The sequence below is a fragment of the Mesoplodon densirostris genome, chromosome 14 (assembly GCF_025265405.1).
Source record: "Mesoplodon densirostris isolate mMesDen1 chromosome 14, mMesDen1 primary haplotype, whole genome shotgun sequence".
Classification (NCBI taxonomy): domain Eukaryota; kingdom Metazoa; phylum Chordata; class Mammalia; order Artiodactyla; family Ziphiidae; genus Mesoplodon; species Mesoplodon densirostris.
In genome coordinates this window covers 65389094-65407641 of record NC_082674.1, presented here as the reverse complement: position 1 = coordinate 65407641, position 18548 = coordinate 65389094, and the positions used below count along the sequence as shown (strand labels likewise).

Sequence of the window (18548 nt, the reverse complement as noted above, 5' to 3'; positions counted from 1 at the left end):
GATAGACGGTCCCACAAACGCTGTGACTGTGGTCTTTTTTCAGCCGAGCCCTCGCAGCCCAGACAAGAGTTTGACCTCCGCGCCGTCACTGGCCCACGTCACCTCCTCAGCCTTGGTTCTGGTAGGGGGCAGTGACAGTAGCAGGCTCTGGCTGGCTGAGGCAGGAAAGAATCTTACTGGAAAGAGTTCAGGTTGCTCACAGAATTGAGAGAAATGGGCAGATGGAAGAGCCGGGCTCAGGGCGGGGCGGGAGGCTGGGAGACCCCCTGGCAGGCGCCCTGGCCGAGGTCCCGGAGCTGGACCGAGGCGTCCCGGCTGGAGCTCGGTGCTGCTGCCTAAGCTGCGTCTGTCCCTAAAGACACCTCGTCGGCGGTGAGGTGCTGGAGCCAGGGTCTTGGGCCTGCAGGACCAGGAGGAAGCCCCAGGGGCTCAGGGTCCATGGTTCTGGACAGTCTGCTCCTGCACGGGCAGGGCCCGACCTCAGGGCGCAGGATAAGGGGAAAGAAGGGTGGTCAGGCTGCAGCAAAGCCTGTGGCCTCCTCCTCAGCTGTGAGGACGTCAGGGGGACGCAGGTGGCCCAGAGAAACCGAGTCAGGCTGAAAAGGAGCTTCCAGAGCTGTGCATGAGCCCAGGTGCATGAGCGCAGGTAGGTGCGTGAGCCCGGATGCAGCCTCGGGGCTCAAGACCAGTGCTCAAGCATCCAAGTCCATGGGGAACGTCAGACGGGGGAGGGGAGGTAACCTGGCTCGTGCAGGTCTCCCGTGAGTAAGCAGTTCCCCTCGGCACCATCTACACCTGCACAGCGAGTGTACAGGCTGCCTTCTGGATGAGGAAACGTGGACGTCGGCCCCTGGGCCTTCAAGCTGTGGTCTTCCGGCCTGTGCCCCGGTGGTGACCGCACAGGCAACGCCCCATCCCCGCCCCACTCCGTGCTGAAGGTGCTCAGCCATGTGTCCGACTCAGTGTTTTTACCATGATGGCAACGTGAGGTGTGGATTTTGTCCTTGTGAGCTGTTCTTGTTTTTCTGTCCCTTCACTTTTGCCAGCATCTTACCCTTAGTAATTGATTTGGTGGGTTTTTAAAACTTATCCTTTGAATACAGAATTCTTTTCTGTATCTGAAAGGAGAAAACCGTCCCTTGAAATAACCCTGGTCATTTGTCTCCATGGTTTAGAGTATTCTCACCTGTGGAGTGCTCTTAATAGAACTAAGTCCACTTGTGGTGCAGCCTTGTAGCCTCATGACTGGAGGGCTAGCCGCTCTTACTGTTACTCAGTCCACGTGGTTCTGTTCGTTTGTTTGCACTGTTCTCAGTATTCGTCTTTTGATGGACTTTCTTAGTAGACTGAGCTCTTTGTTTTTTTGTGGGTTTTTTGTGCGGTACACGGGCCTCTCACTGTTGTGGCCTCTCCCGTTGCGAAGCACAGGCTCCGGACGCGCAGGCTCAGCGGCCATGGCTCACGGGCCCAGCCGCTCCACGGCATGTGGGATCTTCCCAGACCGGGGCACGAACCCGTGTCCCCTGCATCGGCAGGCGGACTCTCAACCACTGCGCCACCAGGGAAGCCCAGACTGAGCTCTTTGAAAACTCGGTTATTTTGTTCTTTCTGTTGTCCCAGCTTAGTCATGTGACCTGGGCCAGGCTAGTTCTGATGGCATTTTTGCTGTCCTTTATGCCATGACAAGAGGTTGTTCTGGTTTGCGCTTTGCTGTGCTTGGTGTGGACCCGGGATGGGGCAGGTGCCACGTGGCCTCCTGCACGGAAACCGCGCCCTCCACCCCCATCAGCTCCATTTACGAGAGAATTGGAGCCCCCGCAGTCAGGAAGGCTTAAGGCTGCTTTTATATCATTTAAGTACTTAAATGTGAAAGACGCAGCGCAGGCGCTGCCCTGAGCTCCGGAGCTTCCCCTGCACAGACCTTTCCTTCCACACCTTCCTGGGAGGTTTGTGGCTGAGGCAGGAGGGAGGGGGGCAGGACAGACACGGCGCGGGATGGGAGAGGAGGGCACGGGTGGGAGCTGACCTGGACTCCCAGCGATTTTTATCACGTGACCCGCCACCCTGCCCAGTTTCATGTGTAGGTGTGGGTGTTTCCAGCTGCTGAGTGAGCCCCGTGCCTATTACTGGATCCGGGCCCTGGGGTCTGAGCATGGCCTCGTGCCTCGATCTGGGTCCTATCAGGAGGGGAAACCCACACAGTGATTAGAAGGAGGAAGGTCCACTGCAACGATGAAGTTCGTAACTCTAACGGGCTTGGGAAGAGGGGCTGCAGGGAGGGAGCCCACTGGGCGCGGGGCTGGGGGCCCAGGGCCAGGAAGAAGGGGCAGGATCTGAGCCCGCAGAGGGAGCCGGGAGCCGGCTGGTGGGATGTCGCCTGGCCCAGCGCCCGGACCAGGTCGTAGCAGAGACCCGAGTGATGCTGCTGAGGAGCCGGCTGGCCTGCCTGAGGTCGGGTCGGGTCGGGTCGGGTCGGGCGTGACCACTGCTCCTGCAGACACACAGACCCCCCCGCCCCTGAGAAAAGCCAGGGGATTGGCCGAGAGCTTTCTCCCTCAGCCTGCGGAATGGCCTTCAGAAACCCAGTTCACCCAGTGCGGGGAGGGGTGCCGGGCGGACCAGAAGAGGGGGACACGCGGGGCACACGTGGACCCATGGAGAGACACCGGCCGGTGCCGGACACCACTGTTCGGGCCCCTCACGTCCTCCGACGGTCCCGCGGGGGCATCTAAGGCTCGGCAGCTGAAACACGTCCGGCCTTGCTGTGCACACCTCGTGAAAGTTGAAGTGAATGAAAGAAAAGAAAGCTTTTTAAAGTTATCAAAAAAACACAGATTTTTCAGTTCCCCCACTTTATCTTGTCCGATATTTTTCAAATGTTGCTTAATGTGCTAAAACATACATGAAAACATGTTCTTTGTTTAAAAGAAAAGCAGTGAGACAGGTAGATTAAAATTTGAAAGGGTTGTTTTCACTTGAATGAAATGTTTCTTTCTGTCCTTTGTCCTGAAATTCTCACGGTTTTTTTTCCTTGAGGAGGGCAGACCTCACAATTAGCTCGGTCACGGTCACAAGATAACTGGGCTGGCTTCCTCCCCCGAAGGTCTGCTGAAGGTCAGCTTTAAGGGAGCCTTCCCGGCTGAGTCAGAACTAAAATAAGGACCTAACGGAGAGCCAGAAAGCAATTGGCACCGGTGGCCACCATGGCCGTAAAAGGGCTCGTGGACACACTGCAGGGATTTCCTCGTAAACCGGGCTTTCTCTGGAGTCCACACTCTTGCTAAACATGCTGCCCTTTTGTATTTGAAATACGAGACCCTCTTAAGTTTGTCTCTTTTGGTCAGGACACAATAGGTCCCTTAAAAAGGATGTTTCGGGGTGAGATGGTGTGTTTGTGGATCACAGTATGAGTGCCAGGCAGAAGTGACCTGAGAGTGGAGGGCTGCTCCAGGGGCGTTTTCCCATGGAGAGGGCTAAACACGCAGAGAAAACGGCCCAGCCTGTAAGAGGAATTCTGAGCATGTTCTTCAACCTGACCTAACCCTGCTTGTTTGAGTGACTGTGGGGACCCAGTGGGAGGGAACCTGGGAGCCCAGTTCCAGATTCCAGCGGTGATGACAGTTCGGGGGGTGGGGGCAGTTTCTTTACTGAGGGGATGAAACCAGGCTGAGGTGGTGAGTGAGACCCTTAGATGGAGTCATGCAGTCCCGGGGAGGGCGGCAGCCTGCCCACCAGCTGGCCCATCCCGTCCCCTGCGACTTCACACAGGGCTGGTCCAACTGTTGGGAGATGGGGGAGCGTGATGGGGCCGGTGGCAGAGTGTGTCTGTGGCGCTGGTCCCTCTGCAGGGTGGAGCAGGGTTAGATCTTCCCAAATCCCATGGCTCCCGGGCCGCCGGTCAGCACAGGCGGAATGTCAGAGGAGCTTCACAGGAGGATCTGAGCGCCAGGCGGGCCTCAGAGGCCTGGAAGGTCTGGGAAAGCTCTGGAGAAAGGTCCTGGAGTGTCCCTGTCCTCTTGGATGGTGTCCTCAGTGCTGGCAGTATTTGATCGTCACCAGTAAAGGCGACTGTAAACAGCCACGTGACAACAGCCCTCTTGAGTGTGTGTGGATTTTCACAAGAAAAGGGATCGGGTATTATCAGGCTGTCTCCACACACGGAGGTCTGGGGACGTCCCTCTGGCTTATACACGAGTTAACTCAAATTTTACGCCTGTTTGTGGCCTATCAGGCATACGCCGTACACCTGTTTTAATTATTAAAGAAAAGTGCACACTGACCAGAAGTAAAGTCCTTCTTCATATAAAGATATAAAGACTTCCCCAGACCTCTGTGTGTGGCAGGAATATAGTGAGTCTTCTCTGCCTTTTGTACACTTTCTGTAACAAGCTGCACCATGTTTGGGCCGACGGGGTCAGGGAGTCTAGCTCACCCCACAAAACTGTGCAGTCTGGCCCTCCTGACCCGGTGCCCAGTGTCCCTGCACGCGGGGCTGCCCACTGCACACATCATTAGCCAGTTTCCTGCTATTAAAGATTTTGCCTTTTGCTCCTGTTGATGGAAATAATCAATAAACAGTCTAGAATAGGAATAGAAAAGAGTTTGGGACATTTGTCTGAGCCAAACTGAGAGGACCGTAGCCCGGAAGACAGCCTCTCAGGTAACCTGAGGAACTGCTCTGGAGAAGCAGGGTTTTCAGCACAGTTTTATGTGTCTCAGAACAAAGAACATTAAACAAGCCAGGGATGCATTCCTTCAAGGTTTAAAACAACAGACCAGGGCTTCCCTGGTGGCGCAGTGGTTGAGAGTCCGCCTGCCGATGCAGGGGACATGGGTTCGTGCCCCGGTCCAGGAAGATCCCACATGCCGCGGAGCGGCTGGGCCTGTGAGCCATGACCGCTGAGCCTGTGCGTCTGGAGCCTGTGCTCCGCAATGGGAGAGGCCACAACAGTGAGAGGCCCGCGTACAGCCAAAAAAAAAAAAAAAAAAAGCAGACCAGCACACATGCAGTGAGTCAGCGTGGCCTTGGCACCTGGGGAGGGAGGCTTATCATCCAAGGAGGACCAGCACTGGCGTCCCGGGAAGGGGGGCATTTCATTTTTATATTAACAAGGACGTTCGTTCTTTACTTCTGGTCACTGTGCACTTTTCTTTAATAATGAAAGCAGACGTACGGCGTATGCTTGATAGGCCCCACACGGGCATAAAGTTTGAGTTAACTTGTGTGTAAGCCAGAGTGACTTCCCCAAACCTCCGTGTGTGAAGACGCCTTCCACGCTTCCCCGTCCCTCTGCTGCCCGGGCTGGGCCTGCACAGCAGGTGACAGGTGTGCAGCTCCCTCATTTCCACTTGGTTGGAGGAGGTGTGCAGCCTAGTCTCTTCACTCTGGCCCGTCGCGGTGGATGATTTCCTTCTTTGCAGCCAGGAGCTGGGAACAGTTTAACGGACAGGGCAGACGTCATGGTAGCAGCAGTACCCTGTCCCTCCCGTCCGTTGGAGGGAACGGGGCATTTGTGCTGGACGGGGATACAAGAAGGACCTTTCCAGCACCAGTATCTTTACTGCATGTCACGACTGTTTTGTTTTAATAGGAGAGGAAAATCAGAGTAGGTTTTCCATTTGAGTGAAATAGAGAAACAGTGAAAATAGTTGGTTTGCCATCCCTACACTCCGAACGCCCCGGGTTCCTGTGGGTAGAGGTTGGAGAAGCTCCTGCCAGGTGCTGGGGTCACATCCACACAGCGACTCTGCCTGTGTGACAGGAGCAGCATTAACAGCACATTTCCTATGTCAGGGCCCACTCTTTACAGTCAACATGTTCAGCCACGTAGATGAGGACCTGCTGTAGAGCACAGCAAACTCTACTCAGTACTTTGTAATGACCTATGCGGGAAAAGAATCTAAAAAACAGTGGATCTATGTATATGTATAACTGATTCACTTTGCTGTACCCCTGAAACTAACACAACGTTGTAAATCAGTGATACTCCAATAAAAGTTTTTTTTAAATGTAGATGAAATATTTGGTAGTGATGCATGTAATTCAGTTGTTGCTATTTGAGGGAATTTGAATTTAAAAGGTACCAGTTATTAAAAAGTTGCGTTTTTGACTTTGCCAACCATGCTCAGGCTTACACTCAATGTTTGAGCTGGTGGAAATAGCTGCCCTTTCTTGGTCTGTCGCCTCTGAGCAGTTTATTTGTCTTGGGCAGGGTGTTTCCTCAGGGGCGGAATTTGTTCTGGCTGAAATCATGGCGTTAGCTGGGTTGATGGACCTGAAGCCTTCTGTGCAGGACCCGGGAGTGGTCAGCTCAACAGCAGATGTGCTGCGTGTGGTTTGGCATCTAACACGCAGTCAGGCACACTCAGCCAGGGTCCCAGATCCTGCCTGCTCTGGTCTGAATGTTTGCGCAGCCACTCAATTCATGTACAGAAGTCCTAACCCACGATGTGGTGTTAAGAGGGGATGAGGTCAGGGGGCGGGGTGAAGGTCTTGTGAACGGGATGCACAGAGCCCCTGCCCCTGCACTGTGTGTGGGCTCAGCGAGGAGGTGCCGGCCAGGACCCAGGGGAACGGGAGAGTCCTCACCCCACACGGCCGCGCTGGTGCCTTGGTCTCGGGCTTCCAGCCACCAGGACCGTGAGACATGAATTTCTGTTGTGTAGAAGCCACCTGGTCGGTGGTGTTTGGTTACAGTGACCCTAAAGGACTGAGCCGCTGCCCAGCATACAATAAGTCTCTCCACTCTGGATGGATGTCTGGGGTCCAGGCCTGTCCTGGGGGATCCCCCTGAGATCCAGGTCAGCCTTGGTGAGGAGGAGGCCTGAGCCGGTGATGGAAACTCTCGGGAAGAACCTTTGGGAACCCAGGACCCAGGAAACCACCTTACAGGCCCACTGTTCAGAAAAAAATGGCTTTGGGATATTTTATAAAACAGCTTCTCACCTGCTTCAGGGGCTGTTCTGCTGCGCTGTATGGCCCGTAGTGATTTCAGTCAAGGGAGTTCAGATAAATGTTTTTCTCATGGTTACGATCACAGTCTAAAAGGATTGTTTGCATTTCTAAGAGTGACATTATTAAGTGCCAAAAATGGGTTAAAAGTAACAAAATGCCTGGCTATGAAAATTGAGCGATGGTGTTTATTTGGCCTCAGATTACCCTTTGCCCTCTTGGATAAATTACACTCTTTTTTTTTTTTTTGCGGTACGCGGGCCTCCCACTGCTGTGGCCTCTCCCGTTGCGGAGCACAGGCTCCAGACGCGCAGGCTCAGCGGCCATGGCTCACGGGCCCAGCCGCTCCACGGCATGTGGGATCTTCCCGGACTGGGGCACGAACCTGTGTCCCGTGCATCGGCAGGCGGACTCTCAACCACTGCGCCACCAGGGTAGCCCTTACACGCGTCTTTGAGGTCCACCCCGCATGGCTGGATGGGGACGCGAGGGACCAGCCGACTGTCCTGTGCAGCCCTTTGGGCATGTGGTGCCCTGACCAGTGGATGCCACGTAGTCACGGCTCTGCCCTCGGCTCCAGGGCCCGGGGAGAAAGGTGCTCGTCACCTGCATAAGCAGTGGAGGGCACACGTGCATCCCCGGGCAGCTCCTGCCACACGCAGACGCGCCTGTGTGCTGAGTGGGCGCCTCTTACGTACCGGTTAGGTGTGTAGAATGGTGAGCACGTAGCAGAAGTTCCGTATGTTCAGATGTGACACGTGTGATGTAAGGAAGTTACTTGAGCAGTTACTTTTTAAGAAGCTGAGACCCCAGCCGAAGGGCTGCCGAGGCCGGGCGTCCCCCCGCCCCCCTGGGACACCCTTGGGGCCGAGGCGACCATCCGTCCAGCCCTCCCCGTCAGCCGGCGGCTCTGCAGCCTCACCTCTCGCTCCCATGTCGTTTGAGCATGAGGGGCGTGTGGAAGGCACAGGGACTCCCCTCTGCCCTGAGAGCTTCTCTGCGAGAACCAGCTCCTGGGACGGGGCCGGTAGGGGGAGATGTGTGATGAAGGGCCCACGGCTCTTCCATGTCCTCCCTTCCAACCTCAGCCTGCCCTCGACCCAGGTCCCAGTCAGGCTACACCTCGGTGATGAAAAAAATGAAAGGAGGAAAGAATGAGAGGCGGCAGAAATGTAAGCAGACGGAGCCTCGTCTACCCCTCGGCATCGGCTGCGGTGCCCTTGTGCTGATGGGCAGAGGGCACCTGGGGCTTGGACTCCGGTGGCAGGTCAGTCTCTCTGGGGCGACTGTGCGCCCTCGTCAGCACAGTTCCAGCTGGAAGGAGAGGAAACCGGGAGAAAGGAGGGTCTCCTCCTGCTTCGCCTTCACACAGTGTTCCCGAAACAGCAGAGCTTCAAGAGCGGAGGGACTCTTTACTAAGTTTGCAGCACAGTCTGAGAAGAAGGACCTCGTGGAGGGTGTGGAACAGTTAGTAGCTGGTGGGGAGGAGGGTTGGGACGTGTTTCCTGTCCAGGCACAGCCTTTGGCATCTCTGTCCGTGGAGAGATTGGCGAGCCTGGCTGCATTCAGGGCGCCGGGGAAACAAAACACACAACAGACCAGATTTGCCCTAATCGCAACCTCAACTCTCTGCCTTGGTGATCAAGAATCAAGTCATTCTTTAGTGAGCGCTTTAGTTCATCAAAGGCACAGTTGAGATTCGTAGGACAAACACAAAATAAATAGTATGACACCTTACTGTTCATTCTATACATCTCTGTAGCGTTTGAATTTTTTCCCCAAATAACATGTATTACTCTTTTTCCCTTCTGTCAGTACAATTGTGTGGTGGAGTGACATTTCTGACTTCCTTTTTGTACTTATCTGCATATATGTGAACTTAATACACGTGCATAATAAAATTGGGACTGCACACCTATTAGAACAGCTAAAATAAATAAAGATAACACCAAATGCTGGCGAGGGTGTGGAGGAATTGAATCTCTCATGCTTTGCTGGTGGCATGTACAATGGTACAGCCACTCTAGAAAACAGCTTGGCAGCTTCTCAAAAAACTAAACGTACCCTTCTCATACAACTCAGCAATCTCGCCCTGGAACATTTATCCCAGAGAAATTAAACCTTATATTCACCCAGAAACTTACCCACAGCTGGATTCAGAACAGCCCCAAACCGGAAGCTACTGAAGTGTCCTCCAGTGGGTGATGGTTAAACAAGCTGTGGTGTGTGCACACCACAGAATACTACTCAGCAGTGAAAAGAACAGGCAATCCACATATGTGGCAACTTGGTGGGTCTCACAGGCATTTGCTGAGTGGAAAAGGCCAGTCTCAGACGGTCACAGGCTGCGTGATTCCCTCTACGCAGCTGTCTTAGTCGGCTCGGGCTGCTGTAACAAAAATGCCATAGCTGCATGGCTTAAGGAAGGGTTTGTTTCTCAAGGTTCTGGGGCCTGGGAAACTCAAGATCAAGGCTCCAGCGGACCCTGTCTGCTGAGGGCCCACGTCCTGGCTAGTGGGCGGCTGTCTCTAGCTGTCTTCTCGCCTGGGTGTCTCTGACCCCATCCTGGGGGATTAACGCCCCTCCCTCATGACCTCATTCGACCCTGCTGACACCCCACAGGGCCATCTCCAGATCCCGTTGCCTTGGGATTAGGCTGTCAGTATAGTGTGTTGCTGGAGGGTGGGTGTGACCATCAGAGGGCACGTGAGAGAGGTCTTTGTGGGGATGGAAAAGCTCCAGGTCTGGATGGAGGTGGCGGTTACACGAATCTACAAGGTGTGGCAAGGTGACACAGACCTGTACACACATCGCGCTGGCATCAGAGTCCTGGTTTTGATTGTACGTAAGATGTAGTCATTGGGAAGCTGTGTGAAGGGTACAAAGGTCTTCTCTGTACAATCTTTGTAACTTCCTGTGACTATAATTATGTCAAAATAAAAAGTTTAAAGTGTGATTGCAGGTCCTTCACATTATCTTTAACTCCTTGCTGGATGAGAGACTTCATTGCGTCGTGTGTTCAGGAACCATCAGCTTCTCCGCAGTCCTGCTTTCCTGTCTCGTAGAGATGGGACTAGTCGTTGTGGAGGGAATGAGATAATTGGTTACGTTTTTAGATGTGCCAACAGCAGCTGATTTTCATGGTTTTCCAGACCAGGTAGATGGATGATTAGCCCCTTTCACTCACCAACAAGTACCTGTCACGCATCTTTGTGTCTGTGTGTGTCTGTGTGTCAGTGTGTGTCTGCGTGTCTATGTGTGTCTGTGTGTCAGTGTGTGTCTGAGTGTGTGTCAGTGTGTGTCTGAGTGTGTGTGTGTCAGTGTGTGTCTGAGTGTGTGTCTCTCCACACCAGCTGTCTCCTTCCCTCTCTATTCCACATGGTCACTGTAAACAAACATTTTTTAACCATGAGGCTGTTTCTTTCCTGTTTAACAATGGCGAACCTCTTGCTCCATCCCCTGCAGGCTCTGGGCCGGGGCCATTCTGACCTGTACCCTGAGATCCTTAGGGTTCAGAGTTGGGAGAGCATGTCTCATTTTCTGCCTCCTGCCCCATTTGGTACGCACTCCCCAGCCTTTCTAGATAACCTGTCTTGCTCCCCAGTGATTGCGTGGAACCGTTTTCCCACAGAGTTAGCATCTCATCTCTGGGATCAGACCACCTGGGTTTAAATCTCGACTCCACCACCTACTTACTGGTTATCCAGCCTCTTTGTGCCCCGGTTTCCCCACCTGTACCTCCTGGGAACACGGCAGTGAGCACCTAGGAACGCCGTTTACAGTTCTGGCCGTCATGCTGCGGACGTCTCAGACGTGTTTTGTCTGTTGGCTGATGATTTCATGGCCCTTCTGTCTCGTGTGACCTGCTCTGTCAGTCAGTGTGCCTTTCACCTGCTCCCTAGGTTTTCTTTTTTTCTTTTTGCTTGATTAGAGCACTAAATTTTATTTTGAAAAAAACCCACTAAATATAATTTCAGCATCTTATATAACCATGTAGGTTTAAATTTTTTTTAATTTTTAAAAAATGATTTTATTTTCTTGATGTTTTAAAATTGAAGTATAGTTGTACAATATTGTTTAAGTTACAGGTGTACAATATAGTGAGTCACCATTTTTAAAGGTTATACTCCATTTATAGTTATTAGAAGATATTGGCTGTATTCCCTGTGCTGTGCAGTATAGCCTTGTAGCTTATTTGTTTTATACGTAGTAGTCTGTGTCTCTTAACCCCCTGCCCCTCCCCGCTTCCCTCTCCCCACTGGAAACCACTGGTCTGTTCTCTGCATCTGTGAGTCTGCTTCCTTTTTGTTGTGTTCACTAGTCTGTTGTATTTGTTAGATTCCCACCTGTTCCCCTTGGTCTGGTGGGAGGCACAGGGGTGCCGGGAGGTCGGTTTGGAGAGACTGGGCCCCTCTCACTGCCCCGGGGCACCGTGTCCTCATCACTTCACTGCTGACCCTGGTGCACTGGAGCCGACAGTGGTGTGCAAGGAGCACAGCGAGCCTGCAGCGCAGCATCCTTTATCCTTTATCTTTTATCCGTGATAAAGACCCAGAAGGACTGGCTGCCTTGGTTCCAGGCTCAGCTGGGGCCAAACGGAAGGAGTTGTAACTGGACGCGGGCTCCTCCCCTGCTGAGCCTGGGACTGAGCTGTCACTGCGCCGGAGTCACAGAGCAGGGTTCACGCCTGCACCCCCTGCACAGCTGTTCCATCCCCCCCCCCAGGGCGGCCGGGCTGCCCCACAGCTGGTCGCGTGTGTGCGGGGAAAGTTCCTGGAGCTTCCAGACCCTAAGCGAATCCACACCGTCTCGGGCACAACTGCCTTGCCCGGAGCTCTTAATGTGAAGGGGCCGGTGTGACCCTGGAGCCGCTGAAGTGTGGGAGCGGAGAGGGGAGTGACCGGGACGCCGCCTGGGTGTTGTGCCTCCGTCCAGACCCCTCCAGTCCCCCGTTCTGCTCCGCGATGGCACTCCCGGGCCCGTGCCCCGCTGCCATCCCGGAGGGCGAGGAGGTCCCCCCAGCGGCCTGTAACGGGGAACACCGGGCGCCCTGCGGCCAGGATGAGAGGGCCGTGTCCAGGCTGCAGCGCAGGCACAGCGACGTCAGGGTCTACAAGGAGTTTTGTGACTTCTACATCAAATTGTGAGTGCCGCTCCCAGCCCTCTCCTGGGGCTCGAGTTCCCTGCCTTGGGCTTTGACACCACCCCACCTTCAGTGGGGCCTCCCGGGTTGGAGGGGGCGTCCAGGACGAAATGCAGGAAAGGAGGAGGAGAGCGCTGCCTTCAGTGGCTGCCCATGCAGCCCTGAGGTCTCCCTGTTGGGAGCGGGGAGCGCCCGGGGCCTCCAGGGAGTCATTAGCCGGAAGGAGCATTTAATGGGCCTGATTCTGTTTCCACCCATCCCTTCCCTGCGCTTTTGCAACAGATGTTGCTTCTCTTCACATCTCCTGAGGAGCTCTGTTTAAGACTAATTGGGCGACTATAATTACACTGTAACCAAAATACTTGGTAAACTGTCAAGACGCTTTTAGGGTTTACATTTCTGCACTTTAATGCTCGAGGTTTTGTTTCGCATGCTTTGATAAACGAGGCACTTGAACAAGGGAAAGCTCGAGGTCGGCAGGTTTTCTGTGTGCAGCTGATGTGTGGAAGCAGGTCGGCCAAAGCAATTCTGACCCGACAGTTACGAAGGCTTTTCTGTTCCCCGAGGTGTACGTTTCCCGACGTGGAAATCCTTTTCTGAAAAATTAGCCTATTGATTATAACTAACCAAGTGACAGCTCTATCATCCCTGACTTTTAATAAGTAGCTTCTATCATCTGTGTTAACTGTGACAGTCAGTGTGGAAAGAATGTGTGTGTCAGTTTCCCATCCAGGGGATGTTGGCCATCGGGGACACTGTGCCTGCAGGGTCGGGGATGTATGGGAACTCTCTGTATCTTCCACTCAGTTTTGCTGTAAACCTAAAACAGCTCTAAATACAGCCTATTAAAAACAAACAAACAAACAAACAAAAAAAACAGTGCCAGAGGGTCAGAGACAAGAGAGGAAGGGAAATAATGTAAACAGTTGAGTAGGTGGGTGAGACTATTGGTTGGTTGGTTGTTTTCCTGGAAGTCTCCTGTAATGTTCTGTTTCTTTTCTTTTCCTGCTTGTTATTAAAATGAGTACTTCTTCAAAAATACATATTACTTTATCTCTAAAACTACTTTATTTTTCCTGTGTGTGGGGAAAACTTGTTTGTATAATGTGTCTATCTGTTTTCTAACTATTTGAGTATTTGAACTTGAATGTAAACGGTCTATAGTGTAATGAGTATAAATAGGTCGATGATAAACATTTTGATCTTGGGACCCGTTTACATTCTTAAAACAATATTGAGGTCTCCAAAGAGCTTTTGTTTTATCAGCATTTACTGTATTAGAAAATAAAACTGAGAAAAAATTTAAGTATTTATTGGTTCATTTAAAATAACAATAAGCTCATCACACATTAATAATATTAATACATATTAATGTTAATTAAGTTTTTATAAAAAATGTTTCCAAAATGAGAAAATTTGGGGGGAAGAGTGGCATTGTATTACGTTTTTGCAAATCTCATTAACGTCTGTCTTGATAAAACTGTTTCACCTGCATTCAACCTGCTGCAATATGTTGTTTCACATGAAATTTATAAAGAAAATGTGGCCTCCCACAGAGATGTGGGAAAAGAGAGGACATTTCCACCCCGAGAGGGTCACTGATCTAGGAAATCATGAGTCAGGATGTTCCAGGATTTCTTCTTTTGTAGCTCTCTTGGGGCTCTACTAAAATCATTGAGAATTCGGTGACTCTTGAGAAAGTTTTAAAGTAATAATAATGCTTCGTATTTGAGTAGCATCTTCTGGTTTCCAAAGTGGTTTTATATACTTTTTCTTACTTCATCCTCAAAATGGTCCTAGGCCCATGGGGGCAGCTGTGGGCTGAGCACACTTTGTCGAGGGACGCCTGTGGATGCTGGCCCCCGCCTTTGGAGAAGGGGGGCAACAAGCCTTTCCAGAGTTTTGATAAAACTACCGCCGTTCATCTGGCTTATGGCAAAGCCAGGTGACGAAGGGAGTTGATGGGTTTTTCTCCCTGATCCACAGTAATTTTGCAGTGACAAAGTAGAAAATTCAATTTAGTATGAGACTCAGGTCAGGTTTGCCACAAGCAGTGAGGCTGCCTCCCTTCCTTCCTTTTCCGGTGGCGTTTTAATTGAGTTTTGCTTGGTGTGGGGTTGTGAACGTGGCACTTCTGGTGGAGTGTGAATACCACAGGGCAGGATACTGCTGGGTGAGAGCTTTGGGGGAAGAGGGCGGGGTTGTCTTCTGCTGGGGTAGGCGGGGGTGAAGCATGCGCCGTGCCAACCTTGCTAAGGAAACAGCGAGATGTAGGCTGTGATGGGACGGGGCAGCCCGTCTGCCTGCGGGATGCACCCCCGCCCACCTGCCGCTTGGGGGTCTGGGAAGGTTCGGAGGACGTCGGCGATGACTTCCCCAGGTGGGCTGACTGGGTGTCTGGGTGGACAGAAGCTGCCCCGGGGCCGGCCACAGAGCAGAGCGTGTGCTCTGAGTGGGGTCTGGATATCTGAAAATACACTTGCAAACCACGAAGCTGGCTGGGCCAGTGCCTGCTCTGCCTGGGGACCTTCCCACCTGGAGGCCGTTCCTTTATGGGAGATTCAGAGTAAGCAGTGGTCTGGTCACGGGCTTGATTGGATGCTTTTCCTCCAGGCTGCACAGGGTTGGGTGGGATGTGGGCCTTTACTGCAAGCACCTGCGTGTGCTGGGGTTCAGGGGGACCCCGGCCTGGACTCACCAGCCGGGGTCTCGTACAGGGTCCTCTCACGTCCTCTCGAGCATTTGACGTGACACCATCATCTGGTTGTGACTCGTGGGCGGGGGACCTGGATTCTGGGCCTGTGTCTCCCGTGAGCTGGACAGCTTTGCAAGGTTGGGCTCGTTCGTCTCTGAACCTGCACTTCACCATCTGTAAAATGATCTTCAGAGTGGAAAATTCTGTGCTTTCAAGACACGTTTTGTAATATTAGTGTTCAACATTTGTCTTCCCAATTGGATTATAGGGCTGAGGCGTCTGGCGGGTTGTAGAGCTACTGAAGCTGCTTTCGGCAGCCCTCACGGCGGGTGCGAGGGGGCCTGTGTCTGGCCGGGCCTTCAGCGTGTCCGGACCCACGTGAGGGGGACTTAGTGAGGCCGCTTGTCAGGCTGTCAGCTCAGCCCTTGAGGCGGCTCTCGGTGCCCCCTGCATCCCTGCCTCCTGGAAGGCGGTGTGGGTGCGCTCGTGGGCATTTGGCAGGGGATGCAGGAATGTCCGTGAACCAGAGGGTCTGCACCCCGGACGCTGGGTGGGGTTGAGACCTTGGGTCGCAAGCGGGAAACGGGCTTTATGGACAAGATATGATTGTTGTGGCCTCAGACTGAGCTCCCGGGAAGGGCCGCCGTCCTTGACCTGTGTTCCTTGTGTGTTGCAGCAACATGGCCAACGCCCTGGCCAACGCCAGCTGTGAGCGCTGCCGGGGAGGCTTCGCGCCTGCCGAGAAGATCGTCAACAGCAACGGCGAGCTGTACCACGAGCAGTGCTTCGTGTGCGCCCAGTGCTTCCAGCAGTTCCCCGAGGGCCTCTTCTACGAGGTGTGTGCCCGGGGTGGGGGGTGGGGGGCGGCAGCTACAGGCGGTGCCCAAGGGCGGGGGTGGCCCTGGGCAGTGACGCTGGCGGGTCCCTGGGGCTCGCCCGCCGGCCCTGCAGGTACCCCCCGCCCCGCCCCAGCACGGCCCTCTTCCTCTTGCCCCACGACTCCCAGCACCTGTGTCCTAAAGGGGCTCTTGTTTGGGGGGGAAGGGGGCAGCCCCTCTGTATCCAGCTCTTCTCTGTGTCTCCTCTTCTTCCCCAACACTTGTTCTCCCTGATCCTGTGGTGTCACCACGTGGCCCGAGCTCGCTTGTGTTCATTCCGACCAGTCCTGAAACCCCCTTCTCACGTCTGCTTTCGGGGGGCTGGTCTAGGGATGACCCCGAGCTGTGAGCGAGGATGACAGAGTGTGTGTGCGTGCGCGCGTGTGTGATCACCTCCTTACGCATTTGCATGTGTCTCTCTATGTGATGATACGTATACGTAGAGTTATGTGATACCCAGAGATGGCCACTGTTTGATTTCTCCTTCTCCTTCTACCAAGCAGATTTTAAACTTTTTCTGTTTTACAGGCCATTCCTGAGGAAGGAACGGTGGTTTTTAAAGGTCATTAGTAAGTCAATTGTTGGCCAACTCGACAGCATTTTCCCATAGAAACAGTGCCCCTGGGAGGGAAGCTCCCGGCCAGCCTGCGGCACAGCGTGTCGGGACACAGCTCAGGGAACACCATGTTATTCACTCAAACGCATTTTTCCAGCTCCTGCTGTGTCCCAGAAACACACGTTCCGTACGACAGAAACCCGTGCAATTGGAATGAGAATCTCTCTTTCTGTGAAGGGCGATGGCTTTCGGGCTGGGAACGGCAGGGACAGTTTGGGGGGCTGAGTGGAAGAGGGGACCCAGTGACCCACAGCTGGAGGGTGGGGCTGCCCTGGGTGCCGAGGAGGGTGAGGGGAGCAGGGGGAGGGGGGTGGGGTGGGGGCTGAGGTCTCATGAGGCTCTCTGGCCCCTAAGCCGGAGCAGGGCCGTCAGACCCAGAGCACATTTACGGGGCTCCAGGGAGCCTGCCCCCAAGCAGACATTGGTCTCCACACCCTGGAAAGCCTTTTCTTCCTTGAGGCCCAGAGAGGCTGAAATGCTCTTGCTGACAGCAGATTAGTGACATAAATGGGATTAGAACCTAGTTTGGTCCTCTAATATCCGATATGGTGTTCTTTCCCTGACATACTCTTTTCAAATCTAAGATCTTTTTATTGAAACGAGTAATTATGACAAAGGGCTTAGGAGAGAGATTCCAGGGGAGCAACAGAGAAGAAAGGCAGGCTCTGTTTCCCAAACATTTTTCTTATTTCCATGGCCCGCTGTTCCCTCTCTGTCGCTTTCTCTTTCCCATGCTGGGCGTCTGCCGGCCGCATTGGGCAGCAGCACCGGGTGATGAGTGTGATGCAGGCGGCACGGCACGCGCAGTGCCCGTCGGTTAGCCAGCCCTGGACGCGCTCCAAGCAGCGTCCCCGTCCTCTCACTGCCGGCCCTCTGTGCTGGATGGCGCTTTGCTGTGGGGCGTCCCGTGTGTCGTAGGGTGTTAGAAACGTCCTTAGTCTCTCCCCTCACATCCCCACTTGTGACAACCGGAGGTACCTACACACATTGCCGGCTTTCCCCTGGGGAGCACAGCCACCCTCGGCCGAGGACTGCTGCACTAACACCTCTTCCCATAGGTAATAAACTTCCCTGTGCTGGCAGCAGGTTGGCTCTAAATGGCTCATTCCCCAGGCCGTGTACGCAGAGCCCCGCACAGAACAAGACCTCCTTGTGGTCTGTCTCTAAGAATCCGACTGCGGTCAGAGTGCATTCTTGTGCCATAAAATGTACTTAGAAGGTGTTTCTAGAAAGAACTCACTTAAGAAAGACCTTAAGGAAAGCATACACCTTCTTGTGTAAATTGGCACAGGGAGATAAGTACAGGCAGACCTCGGATAGTGTGGGTTTAGGTGCAGACCACCCAAGAAAGCGAGTATTGCAATAAAGCGAGTCGCACGAATTTTTTGGTTTCCCAGAACATAGGAAAGTTATATTTACACTATATGTAGTCTATTAAGTTGCCGTAGCATAATGGCTAAAAAACAACATACACACCTTAATTAAAAATAATGCTGTTGGAAAAATGGCGCCGACAGGCTCGCGGGAAGCAGGGTTGCCACGAACCTTCAGTGTGTAGAAAACACGCTGTCTGCGAAGTGCAATTAAATGAGATGTGCTTGTACGCATCCTTGGGCAGCTCGTCACTCAGCTGTAACGAAAATATCGTCGTCATTCACCAGAAGCCAAGACACACTTTCTGTGTAGTAACTAGAACCGGCTCCCCAAACTGAAATTCAGTTTTCTCTTTTCAAAGATTCTACTTCTACATGTTAATTTTAAATAACTTTTGATTACTAATGGTTATGAAAGTTATCCATCTTTTTTTTAATATAAATTTATTTATTTATTTATTTATTTATTTTGGCTGCGTTGGGTCTTTGTTGCTGCACACGGGCTTTCTCTAGTTGCGGTGAGCGGGGGCTACTCTTTGTTGCAGTGCGCGGGCTTCTCATTGCGGTGGCTTCTCTTGTTGCGGAGCGCGGGCTCTAGGCGCGTGGGCTTCAGTACTTGTGGCTCGAGGGCTCTAGAGCGCAGCCTCAGTAGTTGTGGCACACGGGCTTAGTTGCTCCGCGGCATGTGGGATCTTCCTGGACCAGGGCTTGAACCTGTGTCCCCTGCATTGGCAGGCGGATTCTTAACCACCGCGCCACCAGGCAAGTCCCCGAAAGTTATCCATCTTTTAACTTTATCCATATCGGAAGACAGTGACCAAATAAGAATAAAACACTGCGTGTGATTCGTGATCCTTACTTTGGTGTTGCGGTTAAATCTCGAGAGGGAAG

At 53.0% G+C, this 18548-nt stretch overlaps 1 protein-coding gene across 4 annotated transcripts in view; it reads left to right on the top strand.

The window, feature by feature from the left end:
• LIMS1 (LIM zinc finger domain containing 1) overlaps positions 1 to 18548 on the top strand; it is a 100808-nt gene that overhangs the window by 67895 nt on the left and 14365 nt on the right. For all 4 annotated transcript variants that reach the window (XM_060118063.1, XM_060118064.1, XM_060118062.1 and 1 more), the window contains one exon: positions 15467 to 15626. In XM_060118063.1, coding sequence (XP_059974046.1) covers positions 15467 to 15626 — 160 coding nt within the window. Of the gene's footprint in view, positions 1 to 15466; positions 15627 to 18548 lie in introns of those variants that run through there.